Source organism: Protomyctophum parallelum, assembly GCF_964188405.1.
Source record: "Protomyctophum parallelum genome assembly, chromosome: 22".
NCBI lineage: Eukaryota > Metazoa > Chordata > Actinopteri > Myctophiformes > Myctophidae > Protomyctophum > Protomyctophum parallelum.
The window spans coordinates 36,763,325-36,787,029 of record NC_139714.1 but is presented as its reverse complement, the minus strand read 5'-3'; the positions used below and the strand labels follow the sequence as shown (position 1 = coordinate 36,787,029).

General features: G+C 44.0%; 1 protein-coding gene across 2 annotated transcripts in view; it reads left to right on the top strand.

Annotated features, from left to right (window-relative positions):
* The window catches only part of helq (helicase, POLQ like), a 41,122-nt gene extending 17,852 nt beyond the window's left edge, over nt 1-23,270 (top strand). The window contains exons 9-22 of one of the 2 annotated variants that reach the window (XM_083757753.1): nt 2,649-2,747; nt 3,762-3,828; nt 5,005-5,083; nt 5,765-6,004; nt 7,634-7,775; nt 8,586-8,690; nt 9,066-9,270; nt 11,709-11,863; nt 14,556-14,654; nt 16,563-16,739; nt 18,671-18,766; nt 18,813-18,830; nt 19,314-19,448; nt 22,982-23,270. In XM_083757753.1, coding sequence (XP_083613879.1) covers nt 2,649-2,747; nt 3,762-3,828; nt 5,005-5,083; nt 5,765-6,004; nt 7,634-7,775; nt 8,586-8,690; nt 9,066-9,270; nt 11,709-11,863; nt 14,556-14,654; nt 16,563-16,739; nt 18,671-18,766; nt 18,813-18,830; nt 19,314-19,448; nt 22,982-23,050 — 1,686 coding nt within the window. In that variant the 3' untranslated portion in view covers nt 23,051-23,270. Of the gene's footprint in view, nt 1-2,648; nt 2,748-3,761; nt 3,829-5,004; nt 5,084-5,764; nt 6,005-7,633; nt 7,776-8,585; nt 8,691-9,065; nt 9,271-11,708; nt 11,864-14,555; nt 14,655-16,562; nt 16,740-18,670; nt 18,785-18,812; nt 18,831-19,313; nt 19,449-22,981 lie in introns of both variants that reach the window. The other variant, XM_083757752.1, reaches the window with a different exon arrangement.
* The last annotated feature ends 435 nt before the right edge of the window (nt 23,271-23,705 follow it).

Below are 23,705 nucleotides of genomic sequence, written 5' to 3'. Positions count from 1 at the left end.
AACCCCTTTTGGTGCATTATGTTATGCTTTAGCTATTGAAAAATAGCAGATCTACAAGCTCACACGAGCTTGTAGATCTGCTGTTTTTTGAAAAATCGAAGAACGACTGACACAGAAACATAGCTTTTTTAGAAAACTGTCAGTATGTAGAAAACATTTTTAGAATCTGATCTCAGGTCAGAATGGGTTAATCTCCGACCTGAACGACGAGCGGGATTATTTGATAGGATGGAGACCTCCGTTTATGGCGCTCGCCACCCTAATTAACCCATTCTGACCTGAGATCAGATTCATACGAGGTTTTCCACTGGACACACACTGGTCTGATGAACCCATTCTGACCTGAGATCAGATTCTAAAAATGTCAGTCGCTCTTCGATTTTTCAAAAATAGCAGACCTACAAGCTCGTATCGCGCCACTCGGTGGTGCGATATGAGCTTGTAGATCTGCTATTTTTAAATAGCTAAAGCATAACATGATGCTGACACCAAAATGGATGCCCGGTCAGAATGGGTTAACAGTGGATTGGTCCTTCTACCTGCACTATTCATATGTTTAATTCATCATTTTAATGCCAATAGAAACATCCGTGACATACACACTATATCTCATTCTAACACAGTAATCCTATAATCTTAGACACGGAGTCCTGATGGTGGCGCTACCTTCACCATTATGCCGATTTTCCCTCCGAATAGAGGTGTCCGGGATGCTAAGCGATCATCGTTTATTTTAATAACTAAGTCAAATTAAGCTCTAATCAAGCTCCAAATATTGCATATTGCACAGCTATGCACATAAAGCCCGCACGCGAGGATTTCGGCCGGTTTTAGGTAGATTACATCGGCCGGTTTTAGGTAGATTACATCGGCCGGTTTTAGGTAGATTACATCGGCCGGTTTTAGGTAGATTACATCGGCCGGTTTTAGGTAGATTACATCGGCCGGTTTTAGGTAGATTACATCGGCCGGTTTTAGGTAGATTACATCGGCCGGTTTTAGGTAGATTACATCGGCCGGTTTTAGGTAGATTACATCGGCCGGTTTTAGGTAGATTACATCGGCCGGTTTTAGGTAGATTACATCGGCCGGTTTTAGGTAGATTACATCGGCCGGTTTTAGGTAGATTACATCGGCCGGTTTTAGGTAGATTACATCGGCCGGTTTTAGGTAGATTACATCGGCCGGTTTTAGGTAGATTACATCGGCCGGTTTTAGGTAGATTACATCGGCCGGTTTTAGGTAGATTACATCGGCCGGTTTTAGGTAGATTACATCGGCCGGTTTTAGGTAGATTACATCGGCCGGTTTTAGGTAGATTACATCGGCCGGTTTTAGGTAGATTACATCGGCCGGTTTTAGGTAGATTACATCGGCCGGTTTTAGGTAGATTACATCGGCCGGTTTTAGGTAGATTACATCGGCCGGTTTTAGGTAGATTACATCGGCCGGTTTTAGGTAGATTACATCGGCCGGTTTTAGGTAGATTACATCGGCCGGTTTTAGGTAGATTACATCGGCCGGTTTTAGGTAGATTACATCGGCCGGTTTTAGGTAGATTACATCGGCCGGTTTTAGGTAGATTACATCGGCCGGTTTTAGGTAGATTACATCGGCCGGTTTTAGGTAGATTACATCGGCCGGTTTTAGGTAGATTACATCGGCCGGTTTTAGGTAGATTACATCGGCCGGTTTTAGGTAGATTACATCGGCCGGTTTTAGGTAGATTACATCGGCCGGTTTTAGGTAGATTACATCGGCCGGTTTTAGGTAGATTACATCGGCCGGTTTTAGGTAGATTACATCGGCCGGTTTTAGGTAGATTACATCGGCCGGTTTTAGGTAGATTACATCGGCCGGTTTTAGGTAGATTACATCGGCCGGTTTTAGGTAGATTACATCGGCCGGTTTTAGGTAGATTACATCGGCCGGTTTTAGGTAGATTACATCGGCCGGTTTTAGGTAGATTACATCGGCCGGTTTTAGGTAGATTACATCGGCCGGTTTTAGGTAGATTACATCGGCCGGTTTTAGGTAGATTACATCGGCCGGTTTTAGGTAGATTACATCGGCCGGTTTTAGGTAGATTACATCGGCCGGTTTTAGGTAGATTACATCGGCCGGTTTTAGGTAGATTACATCGGCCGGTTTTAGGTAGATTACATCGGCCGGTTTTAGGTAGATTACATCGGCCGGTTTTAGGTAGATTACATCGGCCGGTTTTAGGTAGATTACATCGGCCGGTTTTAGGTAGATTACATCGGCCGGTTTTAGGTAGATTACATCGGCCGGTTTTAGGTAGATTACATCGGCCGGTTTTAGGTAGATTACATCGGCCGGTTTTAGGTAGATTACATCGGCCGGTTTTAGGTAGATTACATCGGCCGGTTTTAGGTAGATTACATCGGCCGGTTTTAGGTAGATTACATCGGCCGGTTTTAGGTAGATTACATCGGCCGGTTTTAGGTAGATTACATCGTCCGTTAGCCAAACTAGCCAAAAGTTGCCACATTTTGCTACATTAGGCCCCCGATTATAGGGAATAAAACGATTACGTCAAGGGTAATGAGGGATTTTTTGAATAATTACGTCCATTACGTCAATAGCCATGAGGGTTAAGTATTTATTAAAGTATTTCCTGCTCTCAGGTCCAGCTTCAGGAGTTCGTCAAGCTGAAGGACAGCATCTACGAAGTCGATCCTCGAGAGGACGACGGCATTCGCCTTTCACGATGTCTCAACTTCAAGGTCAGTGATTTCACCATGTCTCAACTTCAAGGTCAGTGATTTCACCATGTCTCAACTTCAAGGTCAGTGATTTCACCATGTCTCAATTTCAAGGTCAGTGATTTCACCATGTCTCAACTTCAAGGTCAGTGATTTCACCATGTCTCAACTTCAAGGTCAGTGATTTCACCATGTCTCAACTTCAAGGTCAGTGATTTTACGATGTCTCAACTTCAAGGTCAGTGATTTCACCCTGTCTCAACTTCAAGGTCAGTGATTTCACCATGTCTCAACTTCAAGGTCAGTGATTTCACCATGTCTCAACTTCAAGGTCAGTGATTTCACCATGTCTCAACTTCAAGGTCAGTGATTTCACAATGTCTCAACTTCAAGGTCAGTGATTTCACAATGTCTCAACTTCAAGGTCAGTGATTTCACCATGTCTCAACTTTGCCCTGTTTTTTGCGCTCGCTGCATTTACAAGAATTCCGTATATATAAACATTCAGATTTCAAATATAAAGTACTCACAAAGTGTCCCACGGGTGTTAGTTAGTAGCAGCGCCAGCGATTAGAATTGCTGCGTCCCGCGTTGTTTAATAAAAAGCATTTTTGTCCGAGCTCCCCGGCTACTTTTTTCAATCCATTCCACAGTTGCACACCGGGAGCGCACTCGCCTATTAGTCTGTATTGGCAGGGCGGTCAGCGTACCTATATCGAACACACCGAGTGCCACCCTCCTCCCGACCGATAGGGGCGCGTAGTTGAAAGCCAATGGCAAAATAACACCTCGGATAAAAATGCTTTTTATTAAACAACGCGGGATGCAGAAATTCTAATCGCTGGAGCTGCTACTAACTAACACCCGTGGGACACTTTGTGAGTACTTTATATTTGAAATCTGAATGTTTATATATACGGAAATCTTGTAAATGCAGCGAGCGCCAAAAACAGGGTGAAGTTTCTTCATGACTCTCGTATGAATACGAGAGTCATGAACCATGGCTATCCAGTAACATGCTCTATACTTCCTCAGTACTCCAGTAACATGCAGAAGGCTGACCCAGACCACATCGTGGCGTTGGTGACGGAGGTAATCCCAGGTGAGAAATATCCTATCGTAAAATATTGTGATATTTAGAAAATAGCAGATCTCAAAGCTCACAATGAGTTGCAACACGACGCATTGTGAGCTTTGACTCTTCAGAGATATCGTACATATCCCGATAACAGTGAATGCATATTCTATGATTTTCAGTTTTATACATTGATATATTTACAATTTACAATTTAGGCATTTAGCAGACGCTCTTAATCCAGAGCGATTTACATTAAGCAAGAACAAAAGCATGGGAAATACATCACAAAAAAGCATTTATCATGAAACATGCGTAAGCTAAGAAAGTAACAGTCTAATATCTATATTATGAGACTATACATATAAACTATATATATATATATACTACTATTCTATACATATGTACTATGGCGTGCTATGACTATATACAATGCAATTATATTGCTGTCTACATAACATGCTATAAGTCTTTGTCAAATGCTATCTAAGCCAACAGAAATGCTATCTAAGGGGGTAGGGTAAGTGCTATGGGCCATGATGGAGTCTGAAAAGGTGGGTTTTCAGACTACGGCGGAAGATTGGGAGTGATGCTGCAGTTCTGACTGCAATGGGAAGTGCATTCCACAGTTTTGGAGCCAGAAGGGAGAAGAGTTTGGGACGTGTGGAGCGTTGTCCCGGCGTTTTTAGTGAGGGTACTTCCAGCTTCCCTGCGCTGGCTGATCTGAGTGCGCAGGAGGGTTTGTAGGGTTCAATCATACTTGCAAGATATGGGGGAGCCATACCTTTGGTTGCTTTGAATGCCAGCATCAGAGTTTTGTATTCTGTGCGGGCAGCGACCGGGAGCCAGTGGAGGGAGCGGAGCAGGGGGGAGACATGTGACCAAGCGAGCTGCGGCATTTTGGATCAGCTGGAGAGGCTTAAGTGCACATGCTGGTAGGCCAGTAAGGAGGGAGTTACAATAGTCGAGTTTTGACAAGACTGTTGTCTGGATTAGGAGCTGGGCTGATTCCTGGGTGAGGAACGGTCTAATTCGTCGTATGAGATATATATAGTTCTGTAGAACAACTGTTTCGTTCGTCCAAAATGAACCCATTTGCTTGAACCACTGACATAGAAACATAAGGGTTTTTCAGAAAACTGTCATGATTTAGAAGACATTTGGAGACTCGAGCTCAGGTCTAAATGTCCTAATCCACTCCAGATCACTCCTGTCTGATCTTCTGTCCTACCAAGAAGAACTGTGAGAATGTAGCTGTGATGATCTGCAAGTACCTCACAGAGTACGTATTACTGATTTACTACAATTACAATTTTGGCATTTAGCAGATGCTCTTAATCCAGAGCGACTTACATTTAGCAAGAACAAAAAGCATGGGAATACATCACATAACAGCATTTATCATGAAACATGCGTAAGCTAAGAACGTAACAGTGGAATATCTATGTAATGAAACTATAACATGATTTGCTTCTCTTCTGCTCTTGGACACACAAAGAATAGCTTCAGTGTACCTGCGGTACCCGTGTTGCTTTGATAGGTGACCTCGTGTATTAACCCATTCTGACCTGAGATCAGATTCATACGAGGTTTCCACTGGACACCCACTGGTCCGATGAACCCATTCTGACCTGAGATCGGATTCTAGAAATGTCAGTCGTTCTTGTCGATTTTTCAAAAATAGCAGACCTACAAGCTCGTATCGCGCCACTCGGTGGCGCGATATGAGCTTGTAGATCTGCTATTTTTCAATAGCTAAAGCATAACATGATGCCAACACCAAAATGGGTGCCCGGTCAGAATGGGTTAAATAGGTGAGTCGAGTGTATTAAATAGGTGAGTCGAGTGTATTAAATAGGTGAGTCGAGTGTATTAAATAGGTGAGTCGAGTGTATTAAATAGGTGAGTCAAGTGTATTAAATAGGTGAGTCGACTTCACGTCTTTCCGTGGTTTCCCTCGCAGGGTGTTCGTCCTGCGTAAGAAGGAGGAGAAGGCGGAGCTCCTGAGGGAGCTGAAGGACAGTGGCGGGGGCTCGGTGTGTCCCGTCCTGAGGAAGACGGTCCGCTACGGCCTGGCGTACCACCACAGCGGCCTGACCTCCGACGAGAGGAAGCTTATAGAGGAGGCCTACAGCCAGGGGACGCTGTGTCTGCTGGCGTGCACCTCCACCCTGGCAGCGGGCATCAACCTGCCTGCCCGCAGGTTCGTGTGGCACTGGTCTCTCTCTCTCGTTGCCAGACTGTTGACTCTCCAGACTTCCTCATTCCAGACAGTTTTCCTCTCGCAAATTTCCAAATGCTTCCGTCGTACAGTCTGGAGCAACGGAAGCTCCGATCATGAGTAAAATATAAATGCTTCCGTCATACAGTCTGGAGCAACTGAAGCTCTGATCATGAGTAAAATATATATGCTTCCGTCATACAGTCTGAAGCAACGGAAGCTCTGATCACGAGTAAGATATAAATGCTTCCGTCGTACAGTCTGGAGTAAACAGAGGCTCAGCATAATTCTGGGGGTCCAGAACCACACACTGATATAGAAACATAGGGTTTAACCCTGTCGGAACAACTGATATAGAAACACAGGGTTTAACCCTGTCAGAACCACTGATGTAGAAACACAGGGTTTAACCCTGTCAGAACCACTGATGTAGAAACACAGGGTTTAACCCTGTCAGAACCACTGATGTAGAAACACAGGGTTTAACCCTGTCAGAACCACTGATGTAGAAACACAGGGTTTAACCCTGTCAGAACCACTGATGTAGAAACACAGGGTTTAACCCTGTCAGAACCACTGATGTAGAAACACAGGGTTTAACCCTGTCAGAACCACTGATGTAGAAACACAGGGTTTAACCCATTCTGACCGGGCACCCATTTTGGTGTTAGCATCATGTTATGCTTTATCTATTGAAAAATAGCAGATCTACAAGCTCGTATCGCGCCACCGAGTGGCGCGATACGAGCTTGTAGGTCTGCTATTTTTGAAAAATCGAAGAACGACTGACATTTCTAGAATCTGATCTCAGGTCAGAATGGGTTCATCAGACCAGTGTGTGTCCGGCGGAAACCTCGTATGAATCTGATCTCAGGTCAGAATGGTTTAACCCTGTCAGAACCACTGAACTGTCTCGGGTGTAAATGCGTTAGTGTGACATCATTGTCCCATTGGATAGTGTACCATTGTGACATCACAGGGTGAACCTGCGCTCGCCCTACGGGTTGTGACATCATGTTTACAGTGTTCTTGCATTGTGACATCACAGTGCTGCGTCGTTGCATCATGTTTACGGCGTTCTTGCATTGTGACATCACAGCGCTGCGTTGTGACATCATGTTTACAGCGTTCTTGAATTGTGACATCACAGCGCTGCGTTGTGACATCATGTTTACGGCGTTCTTGCATTGTGACAACACAGTGCTGCGTCGTGACATCATGTTTACGGCGTTCTCTCATTGTGACATCACAGCGCTTGCGTCGTGACATCATGTTTACGGCGTTCTCTCATTGTGACATCACAGCGCTGCGTCGTGACATCATGTTTACGGCGTTCTCTCATTGTGACAACACAGTGCTGCGTCGTGACATCATGTTTACGGCGTTCTCTCATTGTGACAACACAGTGCTGCGTCGTGACATCATGTTTACGGCGTTCTCGCATTGTGACAACACAGTGCTGCGTCGTGACATCATGTTTACGGCGTTCTCTCATTGTGACATCACAGCGCTGCGTCGTGACATCATGTTTACGGCGTTCTCTCATTGTGACATCACAGCGCTTGCGTCGTGACATCATGTTTACGGCGTTCTCGCATTGTGACATCACAGGGTGATCCTGCGCTCGCCCTACGTGGCCGCAGACTTCCTGAAGAGGAGTCAGTACAAACAGATGGTGGGCCGAGCCGGACGCGCTGGGATCGACACCAGGGGAGAGAGCATCCTGGTTCTACAGGAGAGAGACCGCGGCATGGTGAGTTCTATAGACACCAGGGGAGAGAGACCGCGGCATGGTGAGTTCTATAGACACCAGGGGAGAGAGACCGCAGCATGGTGAGTTCTATAGACACCAGGGGAGAGAGACCGCAGCATGGTGAGTTCTATAGACACCAGGGGAGAGAGACCGCAGCATGGTGAGTTCTATAGACACCAGGGGAGAGAGCATCCTGGTCCTACAGGAGAGAGACCGCAGCATGGTGAGTTCTATAGACACCACCGGGGACCACCAGTGGTTCCTTGAGGGGGTTCCAGGTGGTCCCCAAAATGACAGAGAGTTGGTAACCAAATACCCTTATCCCATCCTGACCTGAGATCAGATTCATACGAGGTTTCCACTGGACACACACTGGTCTGATTAACCCATTCTGACCTGAGATCAGACTCTAAAAATGTCAGTCGTTCTTCGATTTTTCAAAAATAGCAGACCTACAAGCTCGTAGCGCGCCACTCGGTGGCGCGCTATGAGCTTGTAGATCTGCTATTTTTCAATAGCTAAAGCATAACATGATGCCGACACCAAAATGGGTTCCCGTTCAGAATGGGTTAAAGATCTCTTACTCTTGGGGGCATACACTCAAACCATGCGCGCGCCCAGCCATTCACTTCCTTGTTCTTTTTTAAAACGTATGTTTATTGATTTTTCTTTACGACATAGTATTTTCAAATCAATTACTCACTTATATATTTACCCCATACACCCTCGTGGCAGCACAAACGCTGAACAAAATCTTCAAAGAAACATCTTCTGATTTTATTTGTATTTCATTTATTTATGTTTCTTCAGGCAAAGAAGCTCCTTTGTGCTCCCATGGAGACCTGTCACAGCAACCTGATGAAGGACGATGGGAAGGCCCTGCTCAGCCTCACCCTGTCTCTGATTGGTCTAAAGGTGAGAGCACCCTGTCTCTGATTGGTCTAAAGGTGAGACCACCCTGTCCCTGTCCTCAGTGTCCTCTGTCTGTCCTCTGTGTCCTCTCCCTTCAGATCCGTGTCCTCAGTGTCCCCTGTCTGTCCTCTCCTCCAGATCTGTGTCCTCAGTGTCCCCTGTCTGTCCTCTCCTCCAGATCTGTGTCCTCAGTGTCCCCTGTCTGTCCTCTCCTCCAGATCTGTGTCCTCAGTGTCCCCTGTCTGTCCTCTCCTCCAGATCTGTGTCCTCAGTGTCCCCTGTCTGTCCTCTCCTCCAGATCAGTGTCCTCAGTGTCCCCTGTCTGTCCTCTCCTCCAGATCAGTGTCCTCAGTGTCCCCTGTGTGTCCTCTCCTCCAGATCAGCAGCTCAGTGGACCATCTCAGGAGCTTCCTGTCCACCTCCACGCTGCTCAGTGTCCAGCAGAGGCAGCTGTGCGTGGACAGCAGTCTGCAGGAGCAGTGTGACCGCGCCGTGGAGCTGCTGAAGGTCAAAGGTCTGGTCTGCGTCTGCCCCGAGACCCTCGCGCTGCAGGTCACCAAGCTGGGCCGGGCCACCTTCAAAGGTCACGTACCGTTTACAATGTTTTATGTTGTATGTTATGTCATCTGCCGTGTACGGATCTGGAGTGTATTAGTCAGTTTGGTATTGACTTGATCATTGTTTGCAAAACTGTCATGTGGGTTTATTTTTAAGTGGTGCAACCACTTCTACATCCAGCTTGCAATGTCCGTGTAGCTGTGTACGTGTTTGTGATGTGTGTAGGTAGGTACCTGTGACCTGTGTGTGTTAGCACGAGTGGTGTGCGCATGCGTGAAATTGGAGAGAAGTATGTGACATGGCTGCCACCTGCTGGACGACGGGAGTTGCACCACTTGGTTCACACTGGTGTGATTCTTTTAAGACGCAAAGTTACGTCCTGGCACAGGGGGTTATAGTGCTTAAAACGTAACCTGTCGTTCCTTGGCTTGGATTGGGTCAATTAGTCTTCGATCTTCCTGTTATAAGTTTCTAGTACTATGTACTATGAAGAACTAATTAATTCCATTTGACATAATGACTCGAGCAGTGTTGTTTTCCTTCGACTAAAACTAAGATGAAAGATGCAGTTCTGACTGCAATGGAATGCACTTCCCATTGCAGTCAGAACTGCAGCATCACTCCCAATCTTCCGCCGTAGCCTGAAAACCCACCTTTTCAGACTCCATCATGGCCCATAGCACTTACCCTACCCCCTTAGATAGCATTTCTGTTGGCTTAGATAGCATTTGACACAGACTTATAGCATGTTATGTAGACAGCACTATAATTGTATTGTATATAGTCATAGCACGCCATGTGTATAGCATAGTAGTAAATATGTATAGTTTATATTTATAGTGTATGTATAGTTTCATTATATAGATATTCCACTGTTACTTTCTTAGCTTACGCATGTTTCATGATATTGATAAATGCTTTTATGTGATGTATTCCCATGCTTTTGTTCTTGCTTAAATGTAAGTCGCTCTGGATTAAGAGCGTCTGCTAAATGCCTAAATTGTAAATTGTAAATGTTCGTCGACTACCTTTTTTCACTGACAAAATCAAATGGAAACGAAATGAAAACTAAGCTACGATGACTAAAACTAAGACTAAATATACTGACAATTTCGTCGACAAATAAAAACTAGGCTAAAATGTTAGGAAGGGACTAGTGGACAAGAGATCCAGTATAAGTCATTTTACACTTGGTTGCATGCTGAAAATAGCTGATCTACAAGTTTGCAACTGAAGCCTGTCAGTCCTTGAATTGTAAGTCGCCATCTTTCTAGATCCGTTTGGGCCCAGCTGGCCCATTGGCTGGCCCAGACAACGAGGCGGGACTTCCCCCCCTTCTTCTTAGTTGGTTTTTATTTTGACTCGAGTGGGTGGGGACTCCCGATCATAGACTGTAACGGTAGCCACGCCCCTCAGAACATACGCGACTTTATGGTCATTTTTTTTATAAATGGGACCATAATTTTCCAAAAAGAATATTATGACATTAGAAATGAGACTTTAAACTAGTGACTGGAAGCAGAAAGTATTCATGACCATGTTTATTAAGGTAATACAGTCTAGGTGAAGTTGGGCCCAAATACATGGACTTCTATGGGGCTATGGGTTTTTCTGGGTCCAATGACAGACAGCGCCACAACAGGCCATTATATGAACTTTCAGGAAATCCCGATTTCCTTATAGTGGCTTCACAAAATATCTGTCTGACTGCCCCCCTGGTTAAATATCTGTCTGACTGCCCCCCTGGTTAAATATCTGTCTGACTGCCCCCCTGGTTAAATATCTGTCTGACTGCCCCCCTGGTTAAATATCTGTCTGACTGCCCCCCTGGTTAAATATCTGTCTGACTGCCCCCCCTGGTTAAATATCTGTCTGACTGCCCCCCTGGTTAAATATCTGTCTGACTGCCCCCCTGGTTAAATATCTGTCTGACTGCCCCCCTGGTTAAATATCTGTCTGACTGCCCCCCTGGTTAAATATCTGTCTGACTGCCCCCCTGGTTAAATATCTGTCTGACTGCCCCCCTGGTTAAATATCTGTCTGACTGCCCCCCTGGTTAAATATCTGTCTGACTGCCCCCCTGGTTAAATATCTGTCTGACTGCCCCCCCTGGTTAAATATCTGTCTGACTGCCCCCCTGGTTAAATATCTGTCTGACTGCCCCCCTGGTTAAATATCTGTCTGACTGCCCCCCTGGTTAAATATCTGTCTGACTGCCCCCCTGGTTAAATATCTGTCTGACTGCCCCCCTGGTTAAATATCTGTCTGACTGCCCCCCTGGTTAAATATCTGTCTGACTGCCCCCCTGGTTAAATATCTGTCTGACTGCCCCCCCTGGTTAAATATCTGTCTGACTGCCCCCCTGGTTAAATATCTGTCTGACTGCCCCCCTGGTTAAATATCTGTCTGACTGCCCCCCTGCCGTGGACCTGTCTAAACACCTGTCTGTCTGTCTGTCTGTAGGCTCCGTGGACCTGTCTGTCTGCGCGCTGCTCTACAGGGACCTGTCTGTGGGTCTGGAGGGTTTGTTGCTGGACAGTTTCCTGCACCTGCTGTACCTCGTGACCCCGTATGACCTGTCTCACCTCAAGCCTGACTGGATGGAGTACTTAAGACAGGTACCTGTCTCACTCTCACTCCTAGCCTGACTGGATGGAGTACTTAAGACAGGTACCTGTCTCACTCTCACTGTTAGCCTGACTGGATGGAGTACTTAAGACAGGTACCTGTCTCACTCTCACCTCAAGCCTGACTGGATGGAGTACTTAAGACAGGTACCTGTCTCACTCTCACTGCTAGCCTGACTGGATGGAGTACTTAAGACAGGTACCTGTCTCACCTCAAGCCTGACTGGATGGAGTACTTAAGACAGGTACCTGTCTCACTCTCACTCCTAGCCTGACTGGATGGAGTACTTAAGACAGGTACCTGTCTCACTCTCACTCCTAGCCTGACTGGATGGTGTACTTAAGACAGGTACCTGTCTCACTCTCACTCCTAGCCTGACTGGATGGAGTACTTAAGACAGGTACCTGTCTCACTCTCACTCCTAGCCTGACTGGATGGAGTACTTAAGACAGGTACCTGTCTCACTCTCACTCCTAGCCTGACTGGATGGTGTACTTAAGACAGGTACCTGTCTCACTCTCACTGCTAGCCTGACTGGATGGAGTACTTAAGACAGGTACCTGTCTCACTCTCACTCCTAGCCTGACTGGATGGAGTACTTAAGACAGGTACCTGTCTCACTCTCACTCCTAGCCTGACTGGATGGAGTACTTAAGACAGGTACCTGTCTCACTCTCACTGCTAGCCTGACTGGATGGAGTACTTAAGACAGGTACCTGTCTCACTCTCACTGCTAGCCTGACTGGATGGAGTACTTAAGACAGGTACCTGTCTCACTCTCACTGCTAGCCTGACTGGATGGAGTACTTAAGACAGGTACCTGTCTCACTCTCACTCCTAGCCTGACTGGATGGAGTACTTAAGACAGGTACCTGTCTCACTCTCACTCCTAGCCTGACTGGATGGAGTACTTAAGACAGGTACCTGTCTCACTCTCACTGCTAGCCTGACTGGATGGAGTACTTAAGACAGGTACCTGTCTCACTCTCACTGCTAGCCTGACTGGATGGAGTACTTAACACTTTTTTTGCTGAGTGCCAACATATTTGTAACCTCCAGCTATGGGACGTTATCTGCTAGGTACGAACATATTCATACCCCCCAGCTATGGGACGTTATCTGCTAGGTACCTCCCCCTTTACACCATAAGAAGCGGTTAGGCCGAAAATCAGCAGGTTCGGTTGCTAAGCAATGCCTCCGTCACCTCCAGCACCAGGATCTTTGCACATGGCCCCATAGACTTCCTTCCGCTCAAAGTAGGATTTTCTACGCCTTATAACTCTGGACATACGAGCACTCTCCAAGGATGGGATGGATGACGATGAGGATGTGTTTGATATGTTCATCCCATTCTTGGACGGGAACCCCTTTTGGTGTTTTAAGCATTATGTTATGCTTTAGCTATTGAAAAATAGCAGATCTACAAGCTTATAGGTCTGCTATTTTTTTTTTATGTGGCGCAAATCTTTGAATATATATTCTTTCAGAGGGAATGTTTTTTAACTCAAATCTTTGCTTCTGGAGGGGTCCCTGGAACAACATATTTTGAGATGGAGGTCGGCAGACAGCAGCGTGCTGCCGATCCGATTCACATTTGAAAATCAATAGGGCTAATTAGCCCTATATAAAAAATAGAAGACCACATTAGCCTAATGAATGGCATCAGCGTGTTTGAAAGTCGGCCAGTCATATCATAGTTTTAAGCCAGCTCACCTCCACTCGCGCTTGTTCACAAACATGACGGACAGACAGACAGAATTTATAATAATGTATATTGATATTGATCACATGGATGCCACACATAGAATAGTTTAACTCACTGGATAAACTCACTGGATTATAATTTATTCAGACAAGAGGATCCCAGGCCTACGAGGTATAGGCCTATAATTATTCACCTATTTACAATTTACAATTTACAATTTAGGCATTTAGCAGACGCTCTTAATCCAGAGCGACTTACTTACCTATCGCGCAAACCGACAGTGTCGAGGGCCCATGCCCCCCTCTCTCTTTGATGGATTGATGTCAGTTTGTACATATATAGTAGCCTACAGTGGTAATATACAATGGTGCAAAAACGACATAACATAAAAGCCCTAACTGTCCTGCTCCTACATGTGTAGAATTATTAAATTAATAGAGTGCGGGCTATATTCATAGCAGTGACCGCGGCTGTGATTTCTTTCCAGCAATCATTTTTATTGTAATTTGTGAAGCCGCTATTATACTCTGCGGCTGCAAAGCCCTTTTTCTTTTTTTGACAGATGGATCTCAAACTGCTGTCTGCTGAGTCATGTTTGAAGCCTTTTATGGTGCGCTATGGGGCGTGGTTTATATGTATTTATAACTATATTTCCAGTTCACCATGCTGTCGTCAGCAGAACAGAGGATGTGTTTGATATATATTTATAACTATATTTCCAGTTCACCATGCTGTCGGCAGCAGAGCAGTGGATGTGTTTATATATATATGTATAACTATATTTCCAGTTCACCATGCTGTCGCCAGCAGAACAGAGGATGTGTTTGATATATTTATAACTATATTTCCAGTTCACCATGCTGTCGGCAGCAGAACAGAGGATGTGTTTGATATATTTATAACTATATTTCCAGTTCACCATGCTGTCGGCAGCAGAACAGAGGATGTGTTTGATATATTTATAACTATATTTCCAGTTCACCATGCTGTCGGCAGCAGAGCAGAGGATGTGTGCTGCGGTTGGAGTTCCTGAGAGTTTGATCACCAGGAAAGCTGCTGGACAGACCATCAAGAAGGTGTGCACGCACACACACACACACACACACGCACACACACGCGTGCACGCACGTGTGTAGGCTGCCTGGAACAACATATTTACAGATGGGGGTCGGCGGCCAATTACATATAATTGGTAAATGGTAAATGGTGCATTTATATAGCGCCTTTATCCAAGGCGCTTTACAGAGATTGTGCATTACATTCACCCATTCATACACCGATGGCAGCGGAAACCATGCAAGGCACCAACTAGTACATCGGGAGCAATTAGGGGTTCAGTGTCTTGCTCAAGGACACTTCGACAGTAACTCTGGGGAAGCCCGGGTTCGATCCAGGCACTCTACCCCTGAGCCACCGCCGCCGCCGCAATTGTTGGGGTCTTTGACAGAAGACATTTCTTTTTTTTCTGTGTTTCTCAGAGTGTAAACATGGTCTAATAAAGACCCTTGTTTCTCAGAGTGTAAACATGGTCTAATAGAGACCCTTGTTTCTCAGAGTGTGAACATGGAGGTGGTCTAATAGAGACCCTTGTTTCTCAGAGTGTGAACATAGAGGTGGTCTAACAGAGACCCTTGTTTCTCAGAGTGTGAACATGGAGGTGGTCTAATAGAGACCCTTGTTTCTCAGAGTGTAAACATGGAGGTGGTCTAATAAAGACCCTTGTTTCTCAGAGTGTGAACATGGAGGTGGTCTAATAAAGACCCTTGTTTCTCAGAGTGTGAACATGGAGGTGGTCTAACAGAGACCCTTGTTTCTCAGAGTGTGAACATGGAGGTGGTCTAATAGAGACCCTTGTTTCTCAGAGTGTAAACATGGTCTAATAGAGACCCTTGTTTCTCAGAGTGTGAACATGGAGGTGGTCTAATAGAGACCCTTGTTTCTCAGAGTGTGAACATGGAGGTGGTCTAATAGAGACCCTTGTTTCTCAGTGTAAACATGGTCTAATAAAGACCCTTGTTTCTCAGAGTGTAAACATGGTCTAATAAAGACCCTTGTTTCTCAGAGTGTGAACATGGAGGTGGTCTAATAGAGACCCTTGTTTCTCAGAGTGTGAACATGGTCTAATAGAGACCCTTGTTTCTCAGAGTGTAAACATGGTCTAACAGAGACCCTTGTTTCTCAGAGTGTGAACATGGAGGTGGTCTAATAGAGACCCTTGTTTCTCAGAGTGTAAACATGGTCTAACAGAGACCCTTGTTTCTCAGAGTGTAAACATGGAGGTGGTCTAATAGAGACCCTTGTTTCTCAGAGTGTAAACATGGTCTAATAGAGACCCTTGTTTCTCAGAGTGTAAACATGGTCTAATAGAGACCCTTGTTTCTCAGAGTGTAAACATGGAGGTGGTCTAACAGAGACCCTTGTTTCTCAGAGTGTGAACATGGAGGTGGTCTAACAAAGACCCTTGTTTCTCAGAGTGTGAACATGGTCTAATAGAGACCCTTGTTTCTCAGAGTGTAAACATGGTCTAACAGAGACCCTTGTTTCTCAGAGTGTGAACATGGAGGTGGTCTAATAGAGACCCTTGTTTCTCAGAGTGTGAACATGGTCTAATAGAGACCCTTGTTTCTCAGAGTGTAAACATGGTCTAACAGAGACCCTTGTTTCTCAGAGTGTGAACATGGAGGTGGTCTAACAGAGACCCTTGTTTCTCAGAGTGTAAACATGGTCTAATAGAGACCCTTGTTTCTCAGAGTGTAAACATGGTCTAATAGAGACCCTTGTTTCTCAGAGTGTAAACATGGTCTAATAGAGACCCTTGTTTCTCAGAGTGTAAACATGGTCTAATAGAGACCCTTGTTTCTCAGAGTGTAAACATGGAGGTGGTCTAACAGAGACCCTTGTTTCTCAGAGTGTAAACATGTTCTAACAGAGACCCTTGTTTCTCAGAGTGTAAACATGGTCTAATAAAGACCCTTGTTTCTCAGAGTGTGAACATGGACGTGGCCCATCGTCTCTACCTGGCCCTGGTCCTGTTCGCCCTGCTCAGGGACCCCCCAGACCTGTGGAGCGTGGCCGAGAGGTTCCAGCTGGGCCGAGGGTTCCTCCAGAACCTCCTCAGCTCCGCATCGGCATTCTGCTCCTGTGTGCTGCACTTCACCGAGGTAACCTGCTTCCTGTTTCCTCCTGTTTTCGCAGTTATTGTGTTCGTAAATGGTAAATGGTAAATGGTGCATTTATATAGCGCCTTTATCCAAGGCGCTTTACAGAGATTGTGCATTACATTCACCCATTCACACACACATTCATACACCGATGGCAGCGGAAACCATGCAAGGCACCAACTAGCACATCGGGAGCAATTAGGGGTTCAGTGTCTTGCTCAAGGACACTTCGACAGTAACTCTGGGGTTCGAACTGGCAACCTTACGGTTACCATCCAGGCACTCTACCCCTGAGCCACCGCCGCCCCGTTCGTAGGACACGATTTCCCAGCGACGGCTCCCGAGAAATGTGACTGGGGTGCTATTGGGGGGGGGGGGCTAATGCATCTTGGTCTTAGTCAATTGTCTTTATTGAGACAGCAGCCATCTTGCCGGCAAGGTGCTATCTAGGAGCAACTTCCCACAGACAGCCCATTCATCCACACAGAAAAGTCCTTTCTAATTGTATTAAATATCGTCAAACTCACCAACATTGCAGCTGTAGGGAAAGCTTGAATTATCCTCTTTCTATCTGCAATGTAGAATCCAATGTAAAAATCCACTGTAGACATGTTATGAGCTACTTTCTGTCAAGCAATTCCTGGCATGATATTTCTTTGTGTCAGACTTTGGAAGCGCTCGTTGAGTATCACTCGACAGCCCATGCGTACCACACTGCGCAAAAAGCATGGAATACGGATGTGTATATTACAGGAAACTTTCCAACAAACTCCGGTGAACTCCCGAATTGTACCATCACACCTGTATATTACCGTATATTAACTGTATATGCCGCTAAACTTGAGGTTTACGGGCAAAATACAGTGACCCGTTAACCCATTCTGACCGGGCACCCACTTTGGTGTTAGCATTATGTTATGCTTTAGCTATTTAAAAATAGCAGATCTACAAGCTCATATCGCGCCACCGAGTGGCGCGATACGAGCTTGTAGGTCTGCTATTTTTTGAAAAATCGAAGAGCGACTGACATTTTTAGAATCTGATCTCAGGTCAGAATGGGTTCATCATGTTTTGAATGTGCACAGAATGCAGGAGGCAGCAGGAGGTCGCTTTACTGATAACGAGCGCTTCCACACTCTGACACGAAAAATAATAATCTGCACGGAATTTCTTGACAGGGAGTAGCTCATAACATGTCTACGGTGGATTTAGTTTTTTTATTAACCCATTCTGACCTGAGATCAGATTCGTACGAGGTTTCCACTGGACACACACTGGTCTGATGAACCCATTCTGACCTGAGATCAGATTCATACGAGGTTTCCACTGGACACACACTGGTCTGATTGACCCATTCTGACCTGAGATCAGATTCTAAAAATGTCAGTCGTTCTTCGATTTTTCAAAAAATAGCAGACCTACAAGCTCGTATCGCGCCACTCAGTGGCGCGATATGAGCTTGTAGATCTGCTATTTTTCAATAGCTAAAGCATAACATGATGCTGACACCAAAATGGTGCCCGGTCAGAGTGGGTTAAACAAACACATTACTGATAGAGGATAATTCAAGCTTTCCGTACAGCTGCAATGTTGGTGATTTTGACATTATTTAATTCTGTCTGTGGGAAGTGGCACCTAGGTAGCACCTAGCTAGGATGGCCGCGGTCTGAATGAAGACAATTGGGGCTTGTTTGGAGGAGGGGCTTAGGGTGGAGGAGGGGCTTAGGGTGGAGGAGGGGCTTAGAGTGAGATAATTGGATATTTTCAGCATGAAACACATGAAAACGAAACTTAACACAACGCTTCCCGACACAAAAATACACGGTTAACATGAAACCCACCGTCGGAGTTCACATTGTTGAGATTGACTTATTGTGTGTGTGTGTGTGTGTGTGTGTGTGTGTGTGTGTGTGTGTGCGTGCACGCATCAGGAGTTGGAGGAGTTCTGGCCGTACAAAGCTCTCCTCAGCGAGCTGACACGCCGTCTGACCTACTGTGTCCAGTCTGAGCTGATCCCACTGATGGAGGTGAACGGAGTCATGCAGGTGAGCTACTGTGGTCCCCCTGGTGCAGGTGGCCGGAGTCATGCAGGTGAGCTACTGTGGTCCCCCTGGTGCAGGTGAGCTACCGTGGTCCCCATGGTGGAGTTTAACTACTGTGGTCCCCCTGATGGAGGTGAGTTACTGTGGTCCCCATGGTGGAGGTGAACTACTGTGGTCGCCCTGGTTCAGGTGAACTACTGTGGTCCCCCTGGTGCAGGTGAGTTACTGTGGTCCCCCTGGTGGAGGTGAACTACTGCGGTCGCCCTGGTTCAGGTGAACTACTGTGGTTCCCCTGGTGGAGGTGCGCCGGGTGGGAGGGATGTCCCAATCACATTTTCTTTTTTCTCTCTCTCCTGATCCGAATCCGATCATTTGATTTTGAGTATTCTGCCGATCCAATATTTATATTTCACACTTTAATGCCATATCTCACAATATCAGTACAATATCCCAAATCACAGACAATATCCAGTCTAATATCCTGATATGGATATAATATTGATACTACATATGTTCTGTGTGGTGTTCTCAGTCCAGAGCCAAGCAGCTCTACAACGCTGGCTTCAAGACGCTGTCCCTTCTGGCCAATGCTGACCCTTCCTCCCTGAGCGCCAGCGTCCAGAACCTCTTCCTGAAGCAGGCCAGACAGATCGTAGCCTCTGCTAAGGTGAGTGGACCAGCTCTCTGCTTAACCCATTCTGACCTGAGATCAGATTCTAAAAGTGTCTTCTACATCCTGACAGTGTTCTGAAAAAAATCTATGTTTCTATGTCAGTGGTTGTGAATGTTAAACTGACTTCTCTGTGTTTTATAGATGTGGTCAATAGCTAAAGTATAACGTAATGCTAACACCAAAAGGGGTTCCCTCCCGCCCCAAATGGGTTAAAAAACTTCTGCTAAGGTGAGTGGAGCCCTCCTGGCGCTGCGGCCATCTTGGAAACTAAACACAATATAAACAGTGGGAGAAGGGTGGGGGCCGAGAAAGGCCCTTATTAATTTATATGATGAGTATATCTGTCCTTAGAATCTGATTTATCTGTGTTTTATAGAAGTGGTGAATGTTAAGCTGACTTCTCTCTGTGTTTTATAGATGTGGTGAATGTTAAGCTGACTTCTGTGTGTTTTATAGATGTGATGAATGTTAAGCTGACTTCTCTGTGTTTTATAGATGTGGTGAATGTTAAGCTGACTTCTCTGTGTTTTATAGATGTGATGAATGTTAAGCTGACTTCTCTGTGTTTTATAGATGTGATGAATGTTAAGCTGACTTCTCTGTGTCGTATAGATGTGATGAATGTTAAGCTGACTTCTCTGTGTTTTATAGATGTGATGAATGTTAAGCTGACTTCTCTGTGTTTTATAGATGTGGTGAATGTTAAGCTGACTTCTCTGTGTTTTATAGATGTGGTGAATGTTAAGCTGACTTCTCTGTGTTTTATAGATGTGGTGAATGTTAAGCTGACTTCTCTGTGTTTTATAGATGTGGTGAATGTTAAGCTGACTTCTCTGTGTTTTATAGATATAATGAATGTTAAGCTGACTTCTCTGTGTTTTATAGATGTGGTGAATGTTAAGCTGACTTCTCTCTGTGTTTTATAGATGTGGTGAATGTTAAGCTGACTTCTCTGTGTTTTATAGATGTGATGAATGTTAAGCTGACTTCTCTGTGTTTTATAGATATGGTGAATGTTAAGCTGACTTCTCTGTGTTTTATAGATGTGATGAATGTTAAGCTGACTTCTCTGTGTTTTATAGATGTGGTGAATGTTAAGCTGACTTCTCTGTGTTTTATAGATGTGGTGAATGTTAAGCTGACTTCTCTGTGTTTTATAGATGTGGTGAATGTTAAGCTGACTTCTCTGTGTTTTATAGATGTGGTGAATGTTAAGCTGACTTCTCTGTGTTTTATAGATGTGGTGAATGTTAAGCTGACTTCTCTGTGTTTTATAGATGTGGTGAATGTTAAGCTGACTTCTCTGTGTTTTATAGATGTGGTGAATGTTAAGCTGACTTATCTGTGTTTTATAGATGTGGTGAATGTTAAGCTGACTTCTCTGTGTTTTATAGATGTGGTGAATGTTAAGCTGACTTCTCTGTGTTTTATAGATGTGGTGAATGTTAAGCTGACTTCTCTGTGTTTTATAGATGTGGTGAATGTTAAGCTGACTTCTCTGTGTTTTATAGATGTGGTGAATGTTAAGCTGACTTCTCTGTGTTTTATAGATATGATGAATGTTAAGCTGACTTCTCTGTGTTTTATAGATGTGATGAATGTTAAGCTGACTTCTGTGTTTTATAGATGTGGTGAATGTTAAGCTGACTTCTCTGTGTTTTATAGATATGATGAATGTTAAGCTGACTTCTCTGTGTTTTATAGATGTGGTGAATGTTAAGCTGACTTCTGTGTTTTATAGATGTGGTGAATGTTAAGCTGACTTCTCTGTGTTTTATAGATGTGGTGAATGTTAAGCTGACTTCTCTGTGTTTTATAGATATGATGAATGTTAAGCTGACTTCTCTCTGTGTTTTATAGATGTGATGAATGTTAAGCTGACTTCTCTGTGTTTTATAGAAGTGGTGAATGTTAAGCTGACTTCTCTGTTTTATAGATGTGGTGAATGTTAAGCTGACTTCTGTGTTGTATAGATGTGATGAATGTTAAGCTGACTTCTGTGTGTTTTATAGATGTGGTGAATGTTAAGATGACTTCTGTGTTTTATAGATGTGATGAATGTTAAGCTGACTTCTCTGTGTTTTATAGATGTGGTGAATGTTAAGCTGACTTCTCTGTGTTTTATAGATGTGGTGAATGTTAAGCTGACTTCTCTGTGTTTTATAGATGTGGTGAATGTTAAGCTGACTTCTCTGTGTTTTATAGATGTGGTGAATGTTAAGCTGACTTCTGTGTGATTTATAGATGTGATGAATGTTAAGCTGACTTCTCTGTGTTTTATAGACGTGATGAATGTTAAGCTGACTTCTCTGTGTTTTATAGATGTGGTGAATGTTAAGCTGACTTCTCTGTGTTTTATAGATGTGGTGAATGTTAAGCTGACTTCTCTGTGTTTTATAGATGTGGTGAATGTTAAGCTGACTTCTGTGTTTTATAGATGTGGTGAATGTTAAGCTGACTTCTCTGTGTTTTATAGATGTGGTGAATGTTAAGCTGACTTCTCTCTGTGTTTTATAGATGTGGTGAATGTTAAGCTGACTTCTCTGTGTTTTATAGATGTGGTGAATGTTAAGCTGACTTCTCTGTGTTTTATAGATATGATGAATGTTAAGCTGACTTCTCTGTGTTTTATAGATGTGGTGAATGTTAAGCTGACTTCTGTGTTTTATAGATGTGGTGAATGTTAAGCTGACTTCTCTGTGTTTTATAGATGTGATGAATGTTAAGCTGACTTCTCTCTGTGTTTTATAGATGTGGTGAATGTTAAGCTGACTTCTCTGTGTTTTATAGATGTGGTGAATGTTAAGCTGACTTCTCTGTGTTTTATAGATGTGATGAATGTTAAGCTGACTTCTGTGTTTTATAGATGTGGTGAATGTTAAGCTGACTTCTGTGTTTTATAGATGTGGTGAATGTTAAGCTGACTTCTCTGTGTTTTATAGATGTGGTGAATGTTAAGCTGACTTCTCTCTGTGTTTTATAGATGTGGTGAATGTTAAGCTGACTTCTCTGTGTTTTATAGATGTGGTGAATGTTAAGCTGACTTCTCTGTGTTTTATAGATGTGATGAATGTTAAGCTGACTTCTCTGTGTTTTATAGATGTGGTGAATGTTAAGCTGACTTCTCTGTGTTTTATAGATGTGATGAATGTTAAGCTGACTTCTCTGTGTTTTATAGATGTGGTGAATGTTAAGCTGACTTCTCTGTGTTTTATAGATGTGATGAATGTTAAGCTGACTTCTCTGTGTTTTATAGATGTGGTGAATGTTAAGCTGACTTCTGTGTGTTTTATAGATGTGGTGAATGTTAAGCTGACTTCTCTGTGTTTTATAGATGTGGTGAATGTTAAGCTGACTTCTGTGTTTTATAGATGTGGTGAATGTTAAGCTGACTTCTGTGTTTTATAGATGTGGTGAATGTTAAGCTGACTTCTCTGTGTTTTATAGATGTGATGAATGTTAAGCTGACTTCTCTGTGTTTTATAGATGTGGTGAATGTTAAGCTGACTTCTCTCTGTGTTTTATAGATGCTGCTCAGGGAAAAAGCTGCCGCTCTCCAGGAAGAAATGGACGACTTGCTGATGATTGGTGTATGAGTGTATTGATTATCGTAACAGAGAAGTTTTATTCTTTGTTTTGTGTTTATTTTCTCGTTAAAACGATTTAAAGGATATATTTTCTGACATATGGTTATTATTATTATTATGTTTTTGTAAAGGTTTAATTTTCTACATGCAGTCCAGTGTCTCTTTTCTTTTGAATTCCCATTTAGAAACTAAATGGTTGATCACGTGTTGAACGTTTGAAAATAAATAACTGTTATGCCAGTTTGGTTATGCCAGTTTGTGCCAGTTTAAAAAAAATAAACAAATTCATACAACTTCCTGTAAATGCATATTATTTTCAGGTCTTTTTTTCAGAATCCGAATCAATCTTTATTGTCACATTAACGCAAGGTGGTTGTAAAACGTGGTTGAGCCTAAAGGCTCATTACAGTAAGGTGGTTGTAAAACGTGGTTGAGCCTAAAGGCTCATCATTAAAGTAAGGTGGTTGTAAAACGTGGTTGAGCCTAAAGGCTCCTCATTACAGTAAGGTGGTTGTAAAACGTGGTTGTGCCTAAAGGCTCCTCATTACAGTAAGGTGGTTGTAAAACGTGGTTGTGCCTAAAGGCTCCTCATTACAGTAAGGTGGTTGTAAAACGTGGTTGAGCCTAAAGGCTCCTCATTACAGTAAGGTGGTTGTAAAACGTG